This window comes from Pristis pectinata, chromosome 8 (assembly GCF_009764475.1).
Source record: "Pristis pectinata isolate sPriPec2 chromosome 8, sPriPec2.1.pri, whole genome shotgun sequence".
In the NCBI taxonomy this organism is placed as follows: Eukaryota; Metazoa; Chordata; class Chondrichthyes; order Rhinopristiformes; family Pristidae; genus Pristis; species Pristis pectinata.
The window spans coordinates 46,604,216-46,628,925 of record NC_067412.1 but is presented as its reverse complement, the minus strand read 5'-3'; the positions used below and the strand labels follow the sequence as shown (position 1 = coordinate 46,628,925).

At 40.7% G+C, this 24,710-nt stretch overlaps 1 protein-coding gene across 4 annotated transcripts in view; it reads left to right on the top strand.

Moving 5' to 3' along the window:
- The window catches only part of brwd3 (bromodomain and WD repeat domain containing 3), a 134,454-nt gene that overhangs the window by 86,078 nt on the left and 23,666 nt on the right, over positions 1 to 24,710 (top strand). For 3 of the 4 annotated variants that reach the window (XM_052021145.1, XM_052021144.1, XM_052021143.1), the window contains exons 28-33: positions 1,676 to 1,787; positions 17,208 to 17,269; positions 20,720 to 20,875; positions 21,011 to 21,131; positions 23,700 to 23,825; positions 23,934 to 24,012. In XM_052021145.1, coding sequence (XP_051877105.1) covers positions 1,676 to 1,787; positions 17,208 to 17,269; positions 20,720 to 20,875; positions 21,011 to 21,131; positions 23,700 to 23,825; positions 23,934 to 24,012 — 656 coding nt within the window. The remainder of the gene's footprint in view (positions 1 to 1,675; positions 1,788 to 17,207; positions 17,270 to 20,719; positions 20,876 to 21,010; positions 21,132 to 23,699; positions 23,826 to 23,933; positions 24,013 to 24,710) is intronic. The other variant, XM_052021146.1, reaches the window with a different exon arrangement.

Below are 24,710 nucleotides of genomic sequence, written 5' to 3'. Positions count from 1 at the left end.
AACCAAACTTTAAAGAAAAAAAAGGAGGATCATGGGTCTTGGTAGAATAACAATGTTCATCCACTGGTGATGTCTAATTTTAGCACTGAGGGAAGGTGGAGGGCAGGAGTGGACTGATGAAAGGAGGTAACCAGGTTTGGTCTGGTAATTCACAACTTTCCAAGGCATATCTGAGGATACTAAATTTGTTTTGTACAATAGGTTCCAGGAAGCATCTGACCTGCACACTTGAGCTCTTAATCTCTCTGATGTTAGGAAAGACACTACGGTTATACATCTTTAAGATGAGCTCTCAATATAAGTTCAGTCTTTTACTTTAAAAATCTCCATAAAAACAATTTAATAAAGTCTGTTAAACGAAGCAATCAAATGTTTGCCTAGCTGAAATGGTACAGATGCCCTCCAGAAAAATTCTGGAATCTCCATTGAATTAAAACCCCTGATTTTTGGAAGAAACTGGTTCCTTCAGGTAAAATGCAAAAAAAAAGGAAGCTTGTGACAGGCACCGTTCAAAGGCTAGATGAGTGTTGAAAGTGCAGGGGGTGACATTAAAAAGGAAGTGGTGAAGACTATTGAAGGATGTACAAACTGAGAAAAATTCAAAACCTATCTTGTAAGTATAAAAAGAGCAAGAGAATAATAAAGGAATGAGTAAGGCCCTCTCGAGACAGGTTTAATTTAAATGTGGAAGTAGAAGACGTGGTGCCCCCAGAACACTCTACGCAAAAGATGTATTTCACTGTGTGTTTCGATGAACAGTACATGTGACTAATAAAAGATATCTTAAAAATGAATACTTTGAGCTTGCCCTTGCAAAAGTGAACAAAGTAGAGGAAGTGCGTGAAATATTAATATTTACTCTGTTTATTATTTCTTGTAGGTTTATTGTTTAAGGATTGTTTTCCCTTTTTAAAACAAAAAGGGAAATGCATACATTGAAATATTAGAGGTTGGTCAGTGTAGCAGCTAGTGAGCATATAATTTGGGGAAAAAGTTGAGGGATGGTATAAATCATGTTGAAATTCAAAGTCGGCATGGATTTTTAAAGGTTTCTCAGACATTTCTCAATAATGACATTTTTTGAAGAGATAATGAGGATCTATTGACCCTTCAGATAGATGAAGATCTACCCTGGATCAGCATAATATGTGCAACACATTAATTTTTGACTTTGCAGACACAGCCATTTGACATAATAAAAGAGTCGAAGTATTCTACAGCATGGAAATGGGCCCTTTTGACCCACCATGCCCATGCCAGTTATCAAGTACCTATCTATACTAATCCCATTTTCCAGCACTTGTAGCCTTCAGTGCCATGGCAGGGAATAATTCAGTTCATCCATCACATCTGTGACTGTTGACTTACACGGCCCTGATTAAGCAAAATCTCACTTTTAAATTTTTCACTTTTATTTTCAGCTGTCTTCATGGCCTCACTCCTGTCTTCACTGCACTTTCTATTTTGTAACTTTCTTTATCCTACAATTCAAGATATCTGTGATCCTTCAATTCTGGCTACTTATGCATGCCTGATTTTAATTGTTCTACCATTGGTTAATTTAAAATAATGGAAAAGAGAATTAATGAAAATTCATGTGGATGTTAGGTTATAATTGCTATTAATGAAGTACTTTCTAAGGGATATTTATATTTTTCTGTTACTGATTTACCAGGAGACAGATTTCGCAGTATAATAGACGATGCCTGGTGGTTTGGATCTGTGGAGAGTCAGCATCCTTTTCAGCCCGAGTATCCTGACAGTTTATTTCAGTGTTACAATGTATGGTGAGGAAATGTTTTCTTCTGGATATTGTTAGAAGCTTGAATGAGTATATTATACCTGATTTGAACATCGTCAAATTTACCATTTTATCAAACCAAAAAGCCGTATACTCCAGTTGCCCAACATTTTAAATCAGTTGAAGTGCTCCTCTGATATCCTGGCCTGCAAACAGCTAGCCCCATGCTGCTGGCCTCTGCCCTTCTCCAGTTTTAATGAAATGAATATTTTATTACTCTTTTAAACGGTTGTATTATTTAAGCAGTAAATGGTTTGCAAGAAACTTGTGTTCCTGTGACGAGTTTAATGTTTTTTGCTGTTACATAGAACAGCATATGGCATATTTGCAAAATAGCTCATAGGGATTGAAACTACAGGGCACCTGACAGGATTCAAATAATTTCATTTGTTATTCACCAGTTTTGCTTCAAAATAAATGTGGTAGTTTCCATCAAATTTCTCATTTAAGATTTTGACAGGGTATTTAATTACAGGCAAATTAAATTTAAAATTAAAGCTTTAAAATCCTGTTTTCTTTTTTCAATCAGGGATTTAAGGTGTGTATATACACACAAAACAAACAAGGTTTAATATCCATGAGTCACCAGGTGCAAGGCTGGGAATAGGGGGTTTAATAACAAACTCAGCTGTTCCTTATCCATCCCTTTATCTCTTTTTAACTAGCTGTGTCCGGTGAAATTATTTTTGTGACCATCTGTTCCTGAAGCTGTGGTTGTGTTCACACTATCTGGACACACATCCATGACCTTTATGTGACAACTCTAGTTTGTTTTTGCTGGATAGTATTTGGTCTGCTGGAGGTGCAGTGTGAGGGAACTGCTGTCGCTCATTGTGACCCAGCACAAGCTGAGTGGACACAAGCTCTGTATTTTTGGTGGCATTTAGCTTTTCACCTGTTCTCTAGGACTAAACAAATTGTCATAGAGTTGTACGCCATGTTCATGCTGATCTTTTGCCCACCTATACTAATCTTATTTACCTTCATTAAGACTGTATACTTTTTATGTGTCTTTCTAAATGCCTCTTAAATGTAATAATTGTATCTGATTCCATCACTTCCTCTGGTAGCAAGTTCCAGATAGAAAATCACTCTGTGGGGGGTGGAATTTACCCCTAGGATCCCCCTTAAAACTCCTCCCTCCCACTTCAAATCAGTGTTTTGTAAAGTTGCAACATGATGTCCTGAATTTTATATGCTATGCCCTGACCTATGAAGGCAAATATGCCCTATGCCACCTTTACCATGCCATGCACCTGTGTTGCCACTTTCAGGGAACTATGGACATGAACTCCAAGGTGTCTCTGTTCATCAACATAGTGTCCTACCATTTACTGTAGATGTCCTACTCATTCTTGATTTCCCAAAATGCATCACCTCTTAGTTGTCAGGATTAAATTCCATCTGACAAAGCTCTGACCAACTTTCCTTCTGATCTATATCCTGTTGTGGAAAAAAAAAACTACTGGAGGAACTCAGTGGGTCAGGCAGCATCTGTAAAGGGAAATGGACAGTGAATGTCGAGACCCTTTATCTGAACTGAAAGAGGAGAATGGAGATGGCCAGTATAAAGGTGTGAAGGGAACATGTAGGGCGAGAGCTGGCAAGCAGTAGGTGGATCTAAGTGAAGAGGGGTGATAGACAGATGGAGAAGATAAGAGTGGAAATACCACTAGAGGCTGGCAGGTGGATTGGTGGATCGACAGTTCATTTCCCTCCACAGATGCTGCCTGACCCACTGAGTTCCTTGAGCAGTTTGTCTTTTGCTCCACATTCCAGTACTTGCAGCCTCTTATGTCTGTCTCTTCTGCTTTAGCCTTGAACAATGTTCCTTGCCAACAATTTTCATGTCATTGGCAGACTTGTTAATCATAACTTCTACATTCATATCCAAGTTGGTAGAGAAACAATGCCCTGTACTCCAGTGTCATAATCCTGAGTATGTTTTGTCCTGGCAGAGACTGGAGCTGGGCATCCTCATCTCGAAACCCTTGAAGCTACAGGACTTTAGATTAATGCTGGTCAAAGAGTGTCTATTGATATCTGTGTACCACCCTCCGTTTGATGACTAAGTACTACTCTATGTTGAATGCCATTTCGAAGAACCACAGAGTAGCAAGGGCAGAGAATGTAATTTGGATGAGAGACTTCAATGTCCATCAAATTAGCTCAGAAACGCCATCACTGGTAAAGCAGTAACAGAAAATCCTGAATGAGGTGGCAACAAGATTGGATCTGAGACAAGTCAAGATAAATGAACATACAGTAAGAGATTACTCTATGTGACCTAATCAGTGATCTTGTTGCTTCATCTCTTCGTGATAGTGTTGGTAGAAGTTGCCACTGTACAGTGTTTATGAAAACATTGGATTGCTTTCATTGGAAACACTGGAAAACAATGAAGTCCTTCCATTGACTACATCCTTTATCATGTTTTGTGGCATTGCTACAGATTAAAAACTGTTCCAACAAATCAACTGCTCATTCATGCGATCCTGTGAGCTATCAGCAGTAGCAACTTTATTTTTTAACAATCTGTGAGCTTGTGGCATACCCTTTGGCTTGCTCTTTTGTTTCCATCAAACCAGGAAATTGGAGCAACACCAGAGTGTTCGTAAAAATGAGATGCCGACATGGTGTAGTTAAACATTGGAAGCTGCATGCTATGTGCAGACCTACAGTGGCATGCAAGAGTTTTGGCACCCATGGTCAAAATTTCTGTTACTGTGAATAGTTAAGTGAGTAGAGGATGAACTGATCTCCAAAAGTCATAAAGTTAAAGGTGAAACATTCTTTTCAAAATTTTAAGCAAGATTAGTGTATTATTTTTGTTTTGTACAGTTTTAGAGTGAAAAAAGGAAAGGAGCACCATGCAAAGGTTTGGGCACCCCAAGAGATTTGAGATCTCAGATCTATGACATGGAGCTATGATATTGTGGCTCTTGCAGAGACTTGGCTGTCACTAGGGCAGGAATGGATACTGAATATTCCTGAATTTCAGTGTTTTAAGAGGGAAGGGGAGAGAAGAGGCGGAGGGGTGGTGTTACTGGTCAGGGATACTATTACAGCTGCAGAAAGGGTGGATAATGTAGAAGGATCCTCTCTAGAGTCAGTATGGGTGGAAGTTAGGAACAAGAAAGAAGCAGTTACTCTACTGGGAGTATTCTATAGGCCCCCTGGTAGCAGCAGGGATGCTGAGGAGCAGATTGGGAGGCAGATTTTGGAAAGGTGCAAGAATAACAGGCTTGTTATCATGGGAGACTTCAACTCCCCAAATATTGATTGGCACCTACTTAGTACTAAAGGTTCAGACGGGGCAGAGTTTAAGTGTGTCCAGGACGGATTCCTGTCACAGTATGTTGACAGGCCGATGAGAGAGAACGCCATATTAGATCTAATATTAGGTAATGAACCGGGTCGGGTGACAGATCTCTGTGGGTGAGCTTTTGGGGGACAGTGACCACTGCTCCCTAACCTTTAGCGTTGTCATGGACAAGGGTAGGAGCGAAGAGGACAGGAAGGTTTAATTGGGGAAGGGCAAATTATGAGGCTATAAGGCTAGAACTTGCGAGTGTGAATTGGGATGACATTTTTGAAGGGAAATATAGGGATGTAGTCGTTGTTCAGGGATCTCTTGCAGGATGTTAGGGATAAATTTGTCCCGGTGAGGCAGAGGGTGAAGGAACTATGGGTGACAGGAGAGGTGGAACAACTATTTAGGAGGAAGAAGGCAGCATACATAAGGTTTAGGAAGCAAGGATCAGATAGGTGTCTTGAGGAATATAGGGTAGCAAGGAAGGAACTTAAGAAGGGGCTGAGGAAAGCAAGAAGGGGACATGAAAAGGCCTTGGCGATTAGGGTTAAGGAAAATCCCAAGGCTTTTTTCACTTATGTGAAGAGCAGAAGGATGACGAGAGTAAAGGTAGGACCGATTAGAGACAAAGATGGGAAGATGTACCTGGAAGCTGTGGAAGTGGGTGAGGTCCTCAATGAATACTTCTCTTCAGTATTCACCAAGGAGAAGGGCCTTGATGACGCTGAGGACAGTGTTGGTAAGGTTAATGTTCTGGGGCATGTAGATATCGAGAGAGGATGTGTTGGAGCTGTTAGAGAATATTAGGATAGATAAGTCCCCGGGGCCTGACGGAATATTCCCCAGGCTGCTTCATGAGGTGAGGGAGGCGATTTCTGAACCGTTGGCTAGGATCTTTGAGTCTTTGTTGTCCATGGGAACGGTACCAGACGACTGGAGGGTGGCAAATGTTGTCCCTTATTCAAAAAAGGTAGTGGGGTTAGTCCAGGGAATTACAGACCAGTGAGCCTTGCATCTGTGGTGGGCAAGCTGTTGGAAAGGATTCTTAAAGATGGGATCTATGGGCATTCAGAGAATCATGGTCTGATCAGGGACAGCCAGCATGGCTTTGTGAAGGGCAGATCATGTCTCACAAGCCTGATAGGATTCTTTGAGGAGGTGACCAAGAAGATTGATGAGGCTAGTGCAGTAGATGTGGTCTACATGGATTTTAGTAAGGCATTTGACAATGTTCCACATGGTAGGCTTCTTCAGAAGTCAGAGGGCATGGGATCCAGGGAGGCATGGCCGTGTGGATTCAGAATTTGCTTGCCTGTAGAAAGCAGAGGGTTGTGGTGGAGGGAGTGCATTCATATTGGAGGGCTGTGACTGGTGGTGTCCCACAAGGATCGGTTCTGGGACCTCTACTTTTCGTGATATTTATTAATGACTTGGATGAGGGGGTAGAAGGGTGGGTTGGCAAGTTTACAGATGACACAAAGGTTGGTGATGTTGTGGATAGTGTGGAGGACTGCTGAAAATTGCAGAGGGATATTGATAGGATGCAGAGCTGGGCTGAGAAGTGGCAGATGGAGTTCAATCCGGAGAAGTGTGAGGTGGTACCCTTTAGAAGGACAAACTCCAAGGCAGAGTACAAAGTTAATGGCAGGGTTCTGGGTAGTGTGGAGGAGCAGAGGGATCTGGGGGTTCATATCCACAGATCCTTGAAAGTTGCCTCACAGGTGGATAGGGTAGTTAATAAAGCTTATGGGATGTTAGCTTTCATAAGTCATGGGATCGAGTTTAAGAACCGCGAGGTAATGATGCAGGTCTACAAACCTCTGGTTAGACCACACTTGGAGTACTGTGTCAAGTTCTGGTCACCTCATTATAGGAAAGATGTGGAAGCGTTGGAAAGGGTGCTGAGGAAAGTTATCAGGATGCTGCCTGAATTAGAGAGTATGGATTATGAGGAGAGACTAAAGGAGCTAGGGCTTTACTCTTTGGAGAGAAGGAGGATGAGAGGAGGAATGATAGAGGTATACAAAATATTGAGAGGAATAGATAGAGTGGACAGCCAGTGCCTCTTTCCCAGGGCACCAATGCTCAATACAAGAGGGCATGGCTTTAAAGTAATAGGTGGGAAGTTCAAGGGAGATATCAGAGGGAGTTTTTTTTTACTCAGAGAGTGGTTGGTGCATGGAGTGCACTGCCTGGGGTGGTGGTGGAGGCAGGTACGTTGGTCAAATTCAAGAGATTGCTGGATAAGCATATGGAGGAATTTAAAATAGGGGGATATGTTGGAGGAAGGGGTTAGATAGTCTTAGGTGAGGTTTAAAGGTTGGCGCAACATGGTGGGCTGAAAGGCCTGTATTGTGTTGTACTGTTCTATGATTCTATGATTCAGATAACTTTTAGCAAGGTCTCAGACCTTCATTAGCTTGTTAGGGCTATGGCTTGTTCACAGTCATTGTTAGGAAAGGCCAGGTGATGCAAATTTCAAAGCTTTATAAATACCCTGACTCCTCAAACCTTGTCTTAACAATCAGCAGCCATGGGCTCCTCCTAGCAGCTCCTAGCACTCTGAAAATTAAAATAAATGATGCACACTAGGCAGGAGAAGGCCATAAGAAGATAGCAAAGTGTTTTCAGGTAGCCGTTTCCTCAGTTCGTAATGTAATTAAGAAATGGTAGTTAACAGGAATGGTGGAGGTCAAGTTGAGGTCTGGAAGACCAAGAAAACTTACCAAGAGAACTGCTCATAGGATTGCTAGAAAGGCAAATCAAAACCCCCCCTTGGGCTGCAAAAGCCCTTCAGGAAGATTTAGCAGACTCTGGAGTGGTGGTGCACTGTTTTACTGTGCAGCGACACCTGAAGAAAACCTTTCCTGCGTCCTCACCACAAAATTCAATGTCAGAAGTTTGCAAAGGAACATCTAAACAAGCCTGATGTGTTTTGGAAACAAGTCCTGTGGACTGATGAAGTTAAAATAGAACTTTTTGACCACAATGAGCAAAGGTATGTTTGGAGAAAAAAAAGAGGGTAGAATTTCATCAAAAGAACACCTCTCCAACTGTTAAGCACGGGGGTGGATCGATCATGCTTTGGGCTTGTGTTGCAGCCAGTGGCATGGGCAACATTTCACTGGTAGAGGGAAGAATGAATTCAGTTAAATACCATCAAATTCTGGAAGCAAACATCACACCATCTGTTTAAAAAAAAAAGCTGAAGATGAAAAGAGGATGGCTTCTACAACAGGATAATGATCCTAAACACACCTCAAAATCCACAATGGACTACCTCTCAAGGCACAAGCTGAAGGTTTTGCCATGGCCCTCACGGTCCCTGACCTAAACATCATCGAAAATCTGTGGATAGACCTCAAAAGAGTAATGCATGCAAGACAGCCCAAGAATCTCACAGAACTAGAAGCCTTTTGCAAGGAAGAATAAGCGTAAATCCCCCAAACAAGAATTGAAAGACTTAGCTGGCTACAGAAAGTGTTTACAAGCTGTGATGCTTGCCAAAGAGGGTTCTGACTCTGACACTTAAAAATCATGGCTAGAATAGCAAGTCATAGAGTGGGTTTCTTATGACCTCCTTAACAGGCACAATCGATCTACAAGGCACACACCAGGACCATTTTACTAGATGAGTGCAGCTCCGATAATATTTGAAGCTTGAATCATTCAGGGAAAAATAGCTCATTTGATTGGCACCCCATGAGTCCTGAACGTGCCATTTACAAACTGCACTCAAGCTACTTGCCAAAGCTACCAGTTTGCCAAGCAACCACAGCGCACCTCCTTACTCCTCCACCCACAAGCTTTTCCTAAGTATGATTCTAGGTCTGATGCAGCCACCCCTTCTCATAAATTCACAGAATTCTACAGCACAAAAACAGGCCCTTTGGCCCAGTTCATCCATGCTGATCAAAATGCCAACCTATACAGTTGGCCCGTATCCCTCTAAACCTTTCTTATCCATATACCTGTCCAAATGTCCTTCAAACACTGTAATTGTACCCAACTCCGCAACTTCCTCTGGCAGCTTGTTCCATATACCTACCATCTTCTGTGTGTGGTGGGGGGGGGGGGGGGGCGGGGGGAGGGGGGATAATCTTCCCCTCAGATCCCTTTTTAAATCTTTCCCCTCTCTCCTTAAACCTGTGCCCTCTGGTTTTTTAGACTCCCCTACCCTGGGAAAACACTACCATCCACCTTATCTATGCCCCTCATAATCTTATAAGCCTCTATGGTCACCCCTTGGCCTCTCTTGTTCCAGGGAAAACAGTCCCAGTCCATCTAATCTCTGTTTATAACTCAAGCCCTCCAGTCCAGGTACCATCCTTGTGAAATCTTTTCTGCACCCTCTAGCTTAATCACGTCCTTCTTGCAGTGTGTCTACTAGCCACACTATACCACAACCACTACAGTACTCCAGTCTAACCAATGTTTTGTCCAACTGTTACATGATGCCATAACTCCTGTATTCAATGTTATCACCAATGAAGGCTAGCACACCATACGCCTTTTTACCACCTTGACTATCTGTGTTGTCACTTCGAGGGAATTATGTACTTCTACCCCTCGGATCTTCAACAACACTGTCTAGTGCCCGGCTGTTCACTGTGCATGTCCTATCCTGGTTTAACTTTGCAAAATGCATCACTTCACGAATTCCATCTGCCATAAGTTACTCATTTTCACAGTTGATCCTGTTGTAACCTTAGACAACTCTCTTCACTGATCATCACACCACCAATTTTGGTGTCATCTGCAAACTTATTAATCATGCCACCTGCATTCTCATTCAAATCATTAATATGTATGACAAACAACAGTGGCCCCAGCATAGATCCTTGCAGTGCACTACTGGACACAGCCCTCCATTACCACCCTCTGCCTCCTACCAGGATAGCTCATCCTGGGTGCCCCAGTATTCTAATCTTCTGGACCATCCTACCATATAGGACCTTCTCAAAGGTTTTGGTAAAGTCCAAGTAGACAAGATCTACTACCCTTCCCTCATCAATCCTCTTGATCACTTCTTCAAATAAACTCAATCAAATTTGTGAGATATGATTTCCCATGCACAAAGCCATGCTAACTGTACCTAATCAGTTTTTGCCTTTCCAAGTGCAAATAAATCCTGTCTCTCAATTCCTTACATCTATGGTGGGAAAGTTACTGTAAGGCTCACTGGTATGTTCCCTGGCTTGTCCTTGTAGCCCTTCTTAAACAAAGGCACAACATTAGCCACCCTCCAGTCTTCTGGTACCTCACCCATGACTAACGAAGATGCAAAAATCCTGGCCAGGGCCCCAGCAATTTCTTCCCTTGCTTCCCACAATGTCCCAGGATACACTTGCTCAAGTCCTGGATTTAGCCACCTTTTATGTGCTTCAGGACTGCCACCATCTCTTTTGTAATGTCAGTATGTTTCAGGATGTCATCGTTCCCTTCTCTGGACTCACTAGCTTCCACGTCCTTCTTCACAGTAAACACAGACGAGGAATATTAATTTAAGACCTCGCCCATCTTCCGTGGCTCCACACACAGATGACCATGCTGAACCTTAACAGGACTTGTTCTCTTCCTAGTTACCCTTTTGCTTTTAATGTACTTGTTGAATCTTTCAGGATTCTCCTTTATCTTATCTGCCAGCGATATCTCATGCCCTGTTTTTAACCATCCTAATTTCCTCAACTGTATTCCTACATGTCTTGTAGTCCTCCAAGGGGCTTGCTTGATCCCAGCAGCCTATATGACACGCCTGTTTCCTGATCAGAGCTTTGATATCCCTCATCAACCAGAGTTCTCTGATCCTGCCAGCCTTGTTCCTGTTGGAGTGAAGGGCATGCTGACCCTGAACTCTTTTTATCTCAACTTTAGAAGCCTCCCACTTGGTAGACATCCCTTTACCTGCTAACATCCTCTCTCAGCTTTCCACCTTTCTTATGGGACTATGTTCCCAAGTTCCAAACTGTCACAAGGAAACAGCTTCTCAACATTTATCCTCTCAATTCCCCTCAGAATCGTGTGTTTGTTTGGAATAATTTTCTTCACTCCAGCATATACAGATCATTGTACTGAATTTGTCCTCAGGAGGTAACCTTGCACCCCTCCTATTGGTTCCTAATCCACTGATCAAGTTCAAGAGATTGTTAGATAAGCATATGGAGGAATTTAAAATAGGGGGATATGTGGGAGGAAGGGGTTAGATAGTTTTAGGTGTGGTTTAAAGGTCAGCACAACATGGTGGGCCGACGGGCCTGTATTGTGCTGTATGGTTCTATGATACAACCTGCTGAGTGTTTCCAGCACAATATTTTTGCATCAGATTTGCAGTATCTGCAGCTTTGCATCCATTCAGGTTACAGAAATGTGCTCTTACAGGATTCACAAATCACTACCCTGAAATCTGAGAAACAGAACGGAATTCACTCTCACAGAATCTGTGTGGGGGATAAAAGTATTGATATTGGTTTATTATTGTCACTTGTACCGAAGTACAGTGAAAAACTTGTCTTGCATACAGTTCGTACAGACCAATTCATTACACAGTGCAGATACATTGAGTTAGTACACTGTGCATTGAGGTAGTACGAGTTTTAAAAAAAACTATAACACAGCTACAAGGTAGTGCATTGCAGGTAGACAATAAGGTGCAAGGTCACAACAAGGTAGATTGTGAAGTCAAGAGTCCATCTCAACATATAAGGGAACCGTTCAGTAGTCTTTATCACAGTGGGATAGAACCTGTCCTTGAGCCTGTTGGTATGTGCCCTCAGGCTCCCGTATCTTCTGCCTATGGAGAGGGGAGAAGAGAGAATGACCCGGGTGGGTAGGGTCTTTGATTATGCTGGCTACTTCACCAAGGCAGCAAGAGGTATAGACAAGAGTCCATGGAGGGGAGGCTGGTTTCCGTGATGCACTGGGCTGTATCCACAACTCTCTGTAGATTCTTGAGGTCCTGGGCAGAGCAGTTGCCATACCAAGCCATGATGCATCCAGATAGAATGCTTTATATGGTGCATTGATAAAAGTTGGTGAGTGTCAAAGGGGACATGCGAAATTTCTTTAGTCTCCTGAGGAAGTAGAGGCACTGGTGAGCTTTCTTGGCTATAGCGTCTATGTGGTTGGACCAGGACAGGCTGTTGGTAATGTTCACTCCCAGGAACTTGAAACTATCAACCCTCTCGACCTCAGCACCGTTGATGTAGACAAGTGCCTTTACAACACCCCCTTTCCTGAAGTCAATGACCAGCTCTTTTGTTTTGCTGACATTGGGGGAAAGGTTGTTGTCATAACTCCTTCCTGTACTCCGACTCATCGTTATTTGAGATACGGACTACTACAGTAGTCTCATCTGCAAACTTGCAGATGGAGTTAGAGCAGAATCTGGCCATGCAGTCATGAGTATAATAGGGAGTAGAGGGCTGAGGATGCAGCCTTGTAGGGCACCAGTGTTGAGAGTAATTGTGCTGGAGGTATTGCTGCCTATCCTCACTAATTGCGGTCTGTTGGTCAGAAAGTCAAGGATCCAGTTACGGAGGGGCGTGTTGAGTCCCAGGTCTCGGAGTTTGCTGATGAGTTTGCTTGGAATGATGGTATTGAAGGCAGAGCTGTAGTCAATAAACGATAGTCTAATGTAGGTGTTGTTACTGTCCAGATGCTTCGGAGCTCCGTTTAGGACCAGGGAGATGGCATCTGCTGTAGACCTGTTTCGGCAGTAGGGAAATTGCAGTGGGTCGAGGTTGTCTGGGAGGCTGGAGTTGATGCATGCCAGGACCAGCCTCTCAAAGCACTTCATGATGGTGGATGTCAGAGCCACTGGTCGGTAGTCACTGAGGCATGTTACCTTGCTTTTCTTCGGTACTGGGATAATGGTGGTCTTCTTAAAACAGGATAGATCTGTGTCGAATCACGTACTTCCAAACAAATCCGCTGTCTTTATTAGTTCCTTCTTAGTTGTTTCTGGAATTTTAGAAGTTTGGAGATTTCTACACCCATACGATAAAGAGTTTTCATTCTTTTCTCATGTTTATCAGAACGAGTTTAGAATTGATTACTACTTTATCAACTCTCGATTAGCTCCATCTGTTTTTGACTGTAAGTGTGATGCAATTGCCGTTTCTGATCACACGCCATTGAAACTATCAATCAAATTAGTGGACCTAGCCTCTGGTGCCAGACAATAGTGATTTAATTCTTCTCTACTTCAGGATTTAAACTTTGTTAATTTTATTAAAGAACAGACTTCCTTTTTCTTCTCAACTAATTCTATGGAAGAAATTTCCAGTGGGATATTATGGGATATCTTTAAAGCTTATACCCGTGGTCAAATTATTTCATACTCTACTGGATTGAAAAAACGAACTAATAATGAATTACGTTTATTGGTTGATAAGATTAAAGAAATCAATAAAAAAATACTCTGCTCCCAATTTGGAGCTTTATAAAAAGAAAATTGAACTTCAATTGCAACACAATTTATTATTAACATCTCCAATTGAAAATCAACTACTCAAAACTAGGAGTCAGCTTTATATACATGGTGATAAATCTGGTAGATTATTGGCCAACCAACTGAAAGCTGCTTCGACTAAACGTCAGATTATTAAAGTTCGTAAACGAGATGGTAATTGCACCATGATCAAATTAATAAATCATTTCAAGAATTTTATACTTCTTTATATCAGTCAGAATTTTCCAAGGATTCTACATTAATGCATGAATTTTTAAGGAAATTGAAGATCGTGAAATTATCGTTTAATGAACGTTTAATATTAGATGCACCCATTTCAGAGGAAGAAATAAAGCAATTTCTTCAATGAATTCGGGTAAAACACCTGGTCCCGACGGGTATACAGTTGAATTTTTAAAATCTTTTTCTGATCTTTTTTCTCCTTGGTTAGGTAAAATGTTTAGAGATGCCCTATCAATAGGTAAATTACCACAATCCTTTTATGAGGCATCTATCTCTTTAATTCTGAAAAAGGATAAAGATCCTACTGAATGTGCATCTTACAGACCTATCTCTTTATTGAATGTGGACTCCAAAATTTTTTCCAAAATATTGGCTTCTAGACTGGAAAAGGTACTTCCACAAATTATTTCTGACGACCAGACAGGATTTATTAAAAATCAGTATTTGCATTTTAATATTAGGAGGTTAATGAACACTGTATATACCCCTTCATCTACAATTCCAGAATGTGGTATCTCTGATGCTGAGAAGGCGTTTGATAGAGTTGAATGGGAATATTTATTTAACACGCTTGAGAAATTTAATTTTAGCCCAAATTTAATATCTGCGATTTAATTGATATATCATACACCTTTGGCTTCAATACTTCCTAATAATCAGAGATCCCTTTTTTCAGGCTTTTTTGAGGCACTAAACAGGGCTGCCTTGGAAGTCCTTTATTATTTGATATTGCCTTGGAACCCTTGGCAATTGCCTTTCGGGACTCTTCTAACATATTTGGTATTACTCGTGGAAAGGGGATGCATAAGATATCACTATATGCAGGTGACCTGTTACTTTATATCTCTAACCCTGAGAAATCCATTCCTGCAGCATTATCACTGCCTGCTCAGTTTAGTGTTTTTTCTGGTTATCGATTAAATCTTAAGAGTGAGCTTTTCTCATTAAATATGCAAGTCCCAATCTATAGGCAATTACCATTTAGATTACTGACTGATTATTTTACTTATTTGGGTGTTAAAATTACCAGGAAACATAAGGACTTATTCAAAGTTAATTTTTTACCCTTAATCAGTCATGTTAAACAATTGCTTACTAAATGGTCCCCATTGTCTCTATTATTGATTGGCGGAATTAATCCGCATGAATATTTTACCAAAATTTTTGTATTTATTCCAGGTGGTTCCAGCCATCATCTTTAAATCCCTTTTTGATACTATTGATTCTAAAATTCTTTCATATATATGGCAGAAAAAAAACCCAAGGTTAAGTAAGAAATCTTTACAGAAATTAAAAAAGGATGGCAGTATGGCTTTGCCTAACTTTAGATTTTACTATTGGGCAATTAATATTAGATATTTAATTCCTTGGACACAAGATTTAGATGTAATTCAATGTCCCCGATGGGTGTATCTTGAGCATGAGTCCGTGCAAGGGTTTTCATTAGCTTCTATTTTAGGAGACTTGCTCCCTTTTGCACTGACTAAATTGAGTAAATAAATGATTAACCCAATAACTAAACATACAATACAAATATGGTTTCAATTTTGTAAATTTTTTGGATTGAATAAATTCATTTTATCAAGTCCTATCCAATCCAATTTTTTCATTCAACCATCCAGAATTGATTTAGCTTTCCCTTTGTGTAAAATGAAGGGAATAACATGCTTTCGTGATCTATTCATTGATAATTGTCTTTTGTCTTTTGAACAGTTGTCTAATAAATACAATTTGCCTAGATCACATTTTTTTTCGATATTTACAGATTAGAAATTTTTTAAAAGTTATTTTACCTACTTTTCCGATACCACAAAATTGAAATTACAGAAAAAATTTTAGTTTTTAATCCTTATCAGAAGAGCTTGATAGCAATAATTTATGATCTGATTATGAAAATACGTCTAGAGACACGATAAAATTAAGAATGAATGGGAAGGAGAACTTCAGATACTTTTACCTATAGAGACATGGAAGAAAATTCTCCATTTAGTTAATACATCTTCAATGTGCGCTAGACATCCTTTGATACAGTTTAAGGTGGTTCTCAGGACCCATATGTCTAAGGATAAGTTAGCCTGTTTTTATCACCATATGTAATTCGGAGGTGGCTTCCCTGACACATATGTTTTGGTCCTGCCCTCTTTTGGAAAAATATTGGAAAGACATTTTTAATATTATTTCAACTGTATTGAATATTGATTTACAACCTCATCCTATTACTGCAATCTTAGGGTTACCAATGATGGATTCCGGCCATCTATCCGCTTCAGCTTGTCATATGATTGCATTTGTTACACTAATGGCCAAGAGATCCATTCTATTTAGATGGAAGGATCCTATATCTCCTACCACATTTCAATGGTTGTCTCAAACTATAAACATGTTATAGTTTGAGACAACCATTGAAATGTGGTTAGAAACTTAGAAAAAATTAGGAGTGGTACTGTTGATCCTTCGCTTAAATTTGAGGAAATTTGAAGTCCATTTATTCAGTATTCCCATATGATGTAAGGAGACCTTTTTCGAATCCCTTTCAATAACCTTTTATTTGAATATAGAGGAGCGGAGCTAACGACATAATAATTTTTTTTTAACCAAAGAAATAACAGTCCAGCACTTTTTTTTGAAGTTTTCGGTTTGCCTTTGTTTATTACTATTTTTTAATTTTGGGGTTCTCTTTTCATATAATCAAATTTCTTTTCAAATTCTTTTGTATCATGTTCACTTCGTAAGAGATTGGGAGGTTCAGATCATATATTTTACTCCCTGTGTTTGTATATGTCAACTGTTGTTATTGTAATCCTGATTTCTTCGCACCATGTATATAATCACTATTGCTATGTGTATTAATTTGAAATTTAATAAAAAGATTGAGAAAGAAAGAAAGGAAGATTGATCTTACAACCTCGACAGTGACCACGGATTCAGTTGCATTGGAGGCTGTCAGGGTGGGTGGTGACAATCCACTTCCCTTCTGTTAAAAACACACATCGAAAGTGTTAAGCTCATCAGGAAGGAATGCGCTGTTGTTAACTATGCAGCCCGTCTTCGTTTTGTAGCCCATTATAGCATGTAAGCTCGGCCATAACTGGCGACTTGTCTGGGACTCTATTTTGAACTCTTGATGAATCAGCACAAAATTTTTTTTCAACTCAATGATGCAGCTTCACGTTAGAGAAAATTGCGATAGAGACCATTTTCTAGGAACACGACCCACACCCTTGTAAAGGTTTTGCACCTTGAAATAAGTTCATTGTTACTTCTTTGTCTTTTGATAATGCAAGTTTTTAACTTAGTTTTCAAATGAATTTATTGTGACACAGTTGTGGTAGAACCTTATGTCCAATTAAAAGTTTGATAAAGCATTTTAATTTTTTTTAATTGATGTTTGATTTTTCTAGCTGGGATAATAATGAGTTGGAGAAGATGAGCCCATGGGACATGGAACAAATACCCGAAAATGGTAGGGCCCTTTTAGTAGTACAATATTGAAAAATGCATTTCTAGTTATTAAACTTAATACCTCTGCTGTTTGCATAATCTGATGACCACAAATATATTTTAACTAGGGTTGTCAATTGAGCTTACTTAATGTGTAACTAATAGAAATCAGTGGGCTAGGGGTTGTTTCTGCATACTTTGATTTCTTTGAGCTGTGAACAATAAGAAGTAGCAGCTTCAGCTTAGTTAATGTGGCATATAAGCAATATTGTTGACAGGTGAGTCTTCAGACTGCATCCTTTGTGCCGTGTGTCTTTGGAAAAGGGCCTCTGTCTACTGAGGTCCCAGGGAAAAGAACTTATTCTGGATGGAATAATCACAGTCGTGTTTGTTCATAATTGGAACATAATTACATCAGTGGTAGGAAAACTATTGGAGAAGATCTTTCAGGACAGAATTTACTTGCATTTGGAAAAGTGGACTTAATAGGGATCATCAGCATGTCTTTGTGTGGGCGAGGTCCTGTCTCACAAAATTGATAGTTTTCTTTTGAGGAAGTGACAAAGATAATTGACAAGGTTAGGGTAGTGGTTCTTATGTACATGGACTTTAGTGAGTCATTTGACAAAAGTTTCTCATGGTAGCCGGGTCTAGCAGATTAAGTCACATGGGATCTATGGTGAGTTGATAAGTTGGATACAAAATTGGCTTGGTTATAGAAGACAGAGGGTAGTGGTGGAGGGGTGTTTCTCTGACTGCAGGTGTGTTACCAATGGTGTTCCACAAGGATTAGCGCTGGGACCTCTTGTTTGTAATTTGTATATTGTATATAAAATGATGTGGATGAAAATGTAGGTGGTCTGATTAATAAGTGTGACACAGAAAATGGTGTTGTGAATAGTGAGATTGTGAAAAGGTACAGCAAGATATAGATTGCTGGAAATTTGGATGGAGAAACAGCAGATGGAGTTTAATCTGGACAAGTGTGAGGTGATGCATTTTGGGAGCTCAAATGTAAGAAAAGAGTATACAGTAAATGGCAGGGCCCTTAGGAGCATTGGCATAAAGAGGGATCTTGAGGTGCAAGTCCATGGCTCCCTGAAAGTAGCAGCACAAGTGGATAGGATGGTAAAGAAGACACATGCATATTTGCCTTCCTCAGTCAGGGCATTGAGTATTAAATTTGGAAAGTTGTGTTGTAGCTGTATAAAACTTGGTTTGGTCACATTGGGAGTATTGTGTGCTGTTCTGGTCACTGCGTTAGAGGAAGATGTGGAGGCTTGGAGAGGGTGCAGAAGAGGGTCACTGAGATCTTGCCTAGATTGGAGAATTTTAGCTATAAGGAGAGGGTGGACAAACCTGGATTGTTTGCTCTGGAGCATCAGAGGCTGACGGCTGACCTGATGATATGAGAGGGTAGGTAGTCAGTCTTTCTCCCTGGAGTCAAATACTCAAGACCATTGCTTAAAGGTGAGGGGGAAAGTTCAAAGGAGATGTGCGAGGCAAGTTTTTTTTTCCCCCACAGAGAGTAGTAGGTGCCTGGAACAGGCTGCCAGGGAAGAGGGTGGAAGCAGATATGATAGCAAAGTTTAGGAGGCATTTAGACAGGCACATGAGCAGACAGGGATTTGAGGCATGAGGACCATGTAGGCAGATGAGGTTAGTTTGATTGCCATAATGGTTGGTGCATAGATGGTTGGCTGAAGGCTCTGTTCCTGTGGTCTACTGTTCTATAGATGCCCTCCAGCTTTGTAACTGGTTTCCCTCTTTTATCTACTCCCAACACTACATTGACCCCCTCCACCCTCTCCCCATTACCTCCAAACTCTGCCTCTCTAGCCTGTGCCCAATATTGGAATTTATTTGAAAATTAGCCTGACAAAGAAATTGGGAGAGAGACAGCACAATTTTTCAGTCTTTGGTCCTGCACCAACCAAGAATATTCAGCTTCACATTACAACCTACTGCAACAACCCATATTTCAATAGGTGGAATATCCACGAAGTGTCAGCTTTGCTTGGTAACTGAACAAATAAGTTTTAATTGCATGAAGAGTGAAGGAGGGGAAGAGAGGGAGATAATTCAGTAGAAGTCTGCTTGGTATTTAAATTGGGACCCACCCAAACTAGTCTCAGCCATGTCAATCTGGACCAAGCAGAGCCCAAATACTTGTATGCCATTTGTAGCAGTTTTGGCAGGCTGTTCACAGTGATGCTGGGCAGATTGTTCGGACCTGCATGGGTTGTTGTGCAAGGCCATTGACCTGACCCAAACATTTTGTTGACCATAACTCAACACATAGTTAAGTCCCATTAAGCTTGCATTGGGTAGCCGGACTGTAACACAGAGGGAAGAGAATGTGCAGTGAAGGCCTGACCTCTACTATGTATGGAGTCTGGATCAAACACCTAGATTTTCACTAAAATCCAGAAAACTGGCTCAGGGCAGCACTCTGGTTTAATTCCTCCAGCACTGAGATAGACAGTAACTATGTCACTCTATATATTTAGATATTTATTTATTAGTCACATGTATATCAAAACACACAGTGAACTGCGTCTTTTTGCGTTACTGAGAAGTTGCTGGAGGCAGCCCGTAAGTGTCACCACTCTTCTGGCACCAACATAGCATGCTGAGATCTGAATCCCACCCTAGATTGAATCAAATCCTTTATTTTTAGTATAAACTGATTCTGGATAAGTCACCCAGAGCAATGGGAAAGTGATGAATAGTCAAATACAGACCCATCTACCTAGACTCCTGGCTGCTTTTCCCACAGCTCCTCTCAGTTGTTTCCCCTTTCTCCCAAACTCTACCCCCCCCCACCCTGTGGGTAATTGAGACTTGTCGGGCTAGGAGAGGTTACTTTGAGAGGGTGAGGCAAGCCCATATAGTAATGTGAACATGAAAATTTAAATTCTGTCATCAGAAATTATACAGGCAAATTTATATAAGGCATTCAATTTTAAAAGTAAGGCATTTGCTTATGGAATTTTCAAGAATGTTAGCATTGTATTATTTAATGGTGCAATTAAAATTGCAAGTAACATGATTTCTTTTAATTTCATTGAACCTTTTTAGTACCCAATTATCCTCAATTTAGTACATTTGTAATTTTTTCCTGTAATTCTCATCTTGGGGTTTAATAAAAAGAATAACAGTTCTAGGAGTAATTGTGGAATGTGTCCCATTTAACTAGTCTTCAATATTCTTGGCTCTCCAAATTATATCGGTGATCATTTAATTATAATACTGCTGCAATTGGTCTGTTCAGAAGTTTATGCCTCACAAGTGTGTGCAGCTACAAAGTAGTTTCAAATTTGCAGTTTAGTTCATTCTTGCTACAGTTTACTGTTAATTTAATACAATATAAAGCAAGTACATTGGAGTCTAAGTGAATTGATTTTTTTTAACTTTAATATACAAAGCTACTATATTTTTTTTATAAGCAACCTTGTGTATACTTCTGCAGCTACCTACCCTGAAGAAATTGGTGCTAGTGTTCCTGTCACTCCAGAAGAGCTTAAAGACTTGTTATATAAACCCCAAGAAGGTGATTGGGGATCCCATTCTGCAGATGAAGAATGTGAACGCATCATTCAGGGAATTGATCAACTCCTTACACTTGGTACTAACTTTAATTTCCAGTCATCAATTCCATTGGTGTGCAGGACCTTGTAAAATTATGGTTCCATTGTGGTTTACTTCAGATGTTTGGAAAGGTTTTTCTGAGAAATTGACCACATTTTAATTGCTTTAACAGAAATAGCTGCACCATTCTGTGCTCCGGTGGATCTCCATGCCTACCCGTTGTACTGTACTGTGGTTGCATATCCAACAGACCTGAGCACCATCAAGAAGAAATTGGAAAACAGGTTTTATAGGTAAGTGTTTCTTTTTATTTATGAAGGTTTAGTTTGTTTCTTAACTAGATTTAGTAGAAATATTATTGCTCTAATGAGCCCCTTCAGCGTAGGTGATAAGGGATTACTGACCAGAATGGAGAGGGTGACCCATGCTTTTAACCACACACTAGGACATGATTACTTTTAGACTGCCATGAATGTTTGACTGTGGAGAAGTTAGCCACTCGAAAATTAATCCAAGAGGAAGTTTTTGCATGGATTCTGGCTTTTGTTTTACCTTAATTTGAATTTTTTAGGTTTGACAACAGCCTCTTTTTCCTTCATCACTTTTCTCCTTCATAAGCAAGAAAAAGTAATTGGCAGTTGGATAATGTGTTAATTTAAATTCCTATCAGTTTCATGGGGCAGACTTTCTAATGACCCGTAGCTGCTTGATCTTGCTGGTCACTACTGTCAAGCATACATGTTTCTTACATCTTCCTCAGTCCATCTTGCTGACAGTCAGATAAACTTTCACCCTGCTGGGCTTCAGCAGAAAGCCACTCCAGATTGTTCCTAAATATCTTTCAAATAGCAGCTTGTTAAATTCATCAGTGGGAATCCATTCCAATATCAGTTTACTCATCACCCCGTTTTGCTCTCTCTTCAACAGACTGGAAAGTCTGTCAAATATAACATCTAAACCTCTCAATTCTACTTCGAGCACCTTTGCTCCATTTGCTGTAACTGCCAGGATCTCCTGGTGGCCAGCCATTTTAATTCCACTTCGCATTCCCACACTGACGTGTCTGTCCACGGCCTCCTATGCTACCAAGTTGAGGCAAGATGCAGATTAGAGGAACAACACCTCGTATCTTCAACCTGACGGCATCAACATCAATTTCTCTAACTTTCGGTAACCTTTGTTTTCCCTTATCCCTCTGGCCCCCTTTACCCCTTCTCTTTCCCCTACCCCATCCTCATGATCTGCCTGTCACCCACACCTCCCTCCCTCTGGTTCCCCACCTCCTTCCCTTTATTCCATGGTCTACTGTCCTCGCCAGTCAGATTCCATCTTGTTTAGCCCTTTGCCTCTTCCACCTGTCACCTTCCAGCTTTTCTCATCATTCCTACTCCACCCCCCCCCCCTCCCCCTGCCCCCCAACTCCCCACCCTTTTGTTCTGGCTTCTGCCCTTTTTCTTTCCTGTCTGGATACTGATGGAGAGTCTCAGCCTGAAACATCAACTGCTTATTTCCCTCCATAGATGTTGCCTGACCCACTGAGTTCCTCCAGCATTTTGTATGTGTTGCTTTCAATTCCACTTGCTGGTACAAACACGCTCTGTTCCGAAGTTCTGCAATGACCCTATAACATTGCCTGAGCCTCGGCCTCTGTTCTCTTCCTAGCGCTGTTGCCTCATTGCTGGACATTGGCTGCTCCTTGCCCAGCAGCCCAGGGAGTCAGGAGCTGAGGGCAGCAGCCAGACTGTGGTGACAAAGAGATACTGTTGTTGAGCTGCCCTCCTGGCCCTGCCTTAAGTTTTGCCTTCGCATCAGCAGGTTCTGGGGTTCAGGCTGGTCTTATTTTGTTCCTCTGCCTGGATGGCAAAGGGACCCTTTCATACCCAGACATCCTCTACGCTTATTCCAACCTGTGTGGTCTCTTTGCCACACATCCCTGCCAGGGAGAGGCTGTGAACATGGACCCAGCACATTCAGCCTTTCTCGGTGCAAGCCAGAACCATTTGCTTTATTGCCACAAGGAAACATAGCCTTAAAAATACAATTTTGCTGCAAAACTTCAGCACAAATGTGCTTCGCTATAAGGTAGTCCAAGTATGCTGGCTTGTATTGATGCTGCCTGGATTGCTAGTACCAGAAGGCGTTTGTCAGTCCAAGGCGTTTGTCAGTCCAAGGCTAGAAGATTCCACGGGGACATTTAGCTCTGTGGAGAGCTCAGTGTTACAGTGGAGACCCTTCTAGATTGACATTATGCCTACTGCAACATAGGCAATTGGTTGCCAAACCTGTTCATTGATTTCCTAGTAAGAAAAGAGAGTAATTGCTAAAAATTAGTACTGTAACTGCCAGTGGTGCAATGGATGATCCAACCCTATGTTGTGTATGAACACACTTTTTTAAGAAAAGGAGGCGAAAGGTTGTTCATATAGAGTAGATACAGAGAGAATGTTTCCACTTTCAATGAAGAGCATCAATATAGGATTGTCACCAAGAAATCCAACAGGGAATCCGGAAGAAACTCTCTTGCTCTGAGTGGTGAGAATGTGTCTCTCACTACCGCAAGGAATGGTTGAAATGAATAGCAAGGATATATTTAAGAGGAGTATGAATAAGCAAATGTGAGAGAAGGGAATGGAAGGTTACCCTGATCGATTTAAAATGAAGAAAGGCTATAGGAGGTCCTTATGGAGCATAAACACTGCCATGGATATGTTGAGGCAAATTATTCAATTTTGTACAATATATAAAATATAATCCTTTGATTATACAACGTTATTGTGGCAAGTTCTTTGTTCATTTGGCAGTTAAATTGTAAGTGCTTGGATTAATTGTAAATATACTACTAACTTGAATTTGAATTGTAGGACAATATCTGGCCTCATGTGGGAAGTAAGGTACATTGAACATAATGCTGGAACTTTCAATGAGCTTGGCAGTCCTATTGTCAAGTCTGCCAAGTTAATTACAGATGTCTTACTACAATTTATTGGGTGAGTTGATGGGTTTTTATGCTTAAGAAAATATACCAAACATTGCTATTATATATAATGTTTCATATATGCTTTGGTTTAGCACCTACTTTCTGTTTTTATTTGTAGAGACCAGAGCTGCACCAATATCTTAGAGCTGTATGAAAAAACTAAGACAGAGGAATTTAGTGGTGATGAAAATGACAAGGTAAAAATGCTTACCAAGTGTATGGATCATCCATCATCAAAAACTGACTGTCATCAAAACTGACTGTTGGTCTAATTTGCTTCCTCTAAAAAGGTTAATACTTGAGTTCTCAAATGCTAAATACAGCAAAAAGAAATTGTGGAATACAGTGATTCCTTCTTTACATGGGTATAATTGGGTGGCGCTGGCTTGTTGGGCCAGAAGGGCCTGTTACCATGTTGTATAAATAAAGTTTTAGATCCTACAGATGATTATTTAATATGAACATTAGAAAATGGGAGCACAAGTAAGCCATTTGACCCCTCGCATCTGCCCTGTCATTCAGTTTGATCATGGTTTCTTCCCCAGGCCTTGTCTCCTTTTCTGCGCAAGTTTTCCATAGCTCTCAATTCCCTTGATATCTCAAAAGCATATCTATTTCCTCTTTAAATGCCTGCAATAATCTAATCTCCACAACCCTCCACAGCTGAGAATTCCAGAGATTCAGTACAGAGAAGTTCCAATACACCCATGTTTAGAATGACCGCCCCCTTGTGACTTTGTCCCCTCTTTAAAATTCTATTGCTTAGTCGAAGCATCTCAACATCTACCTTGTTGATTTGTAAACCACTTGCTGTACCAGTCTGTAAACTTTTTTGTGATTTGTGCACCTCTAATGGAGAACAAATAAAACTGCAGGTGCTGGAATCTGATCAAAA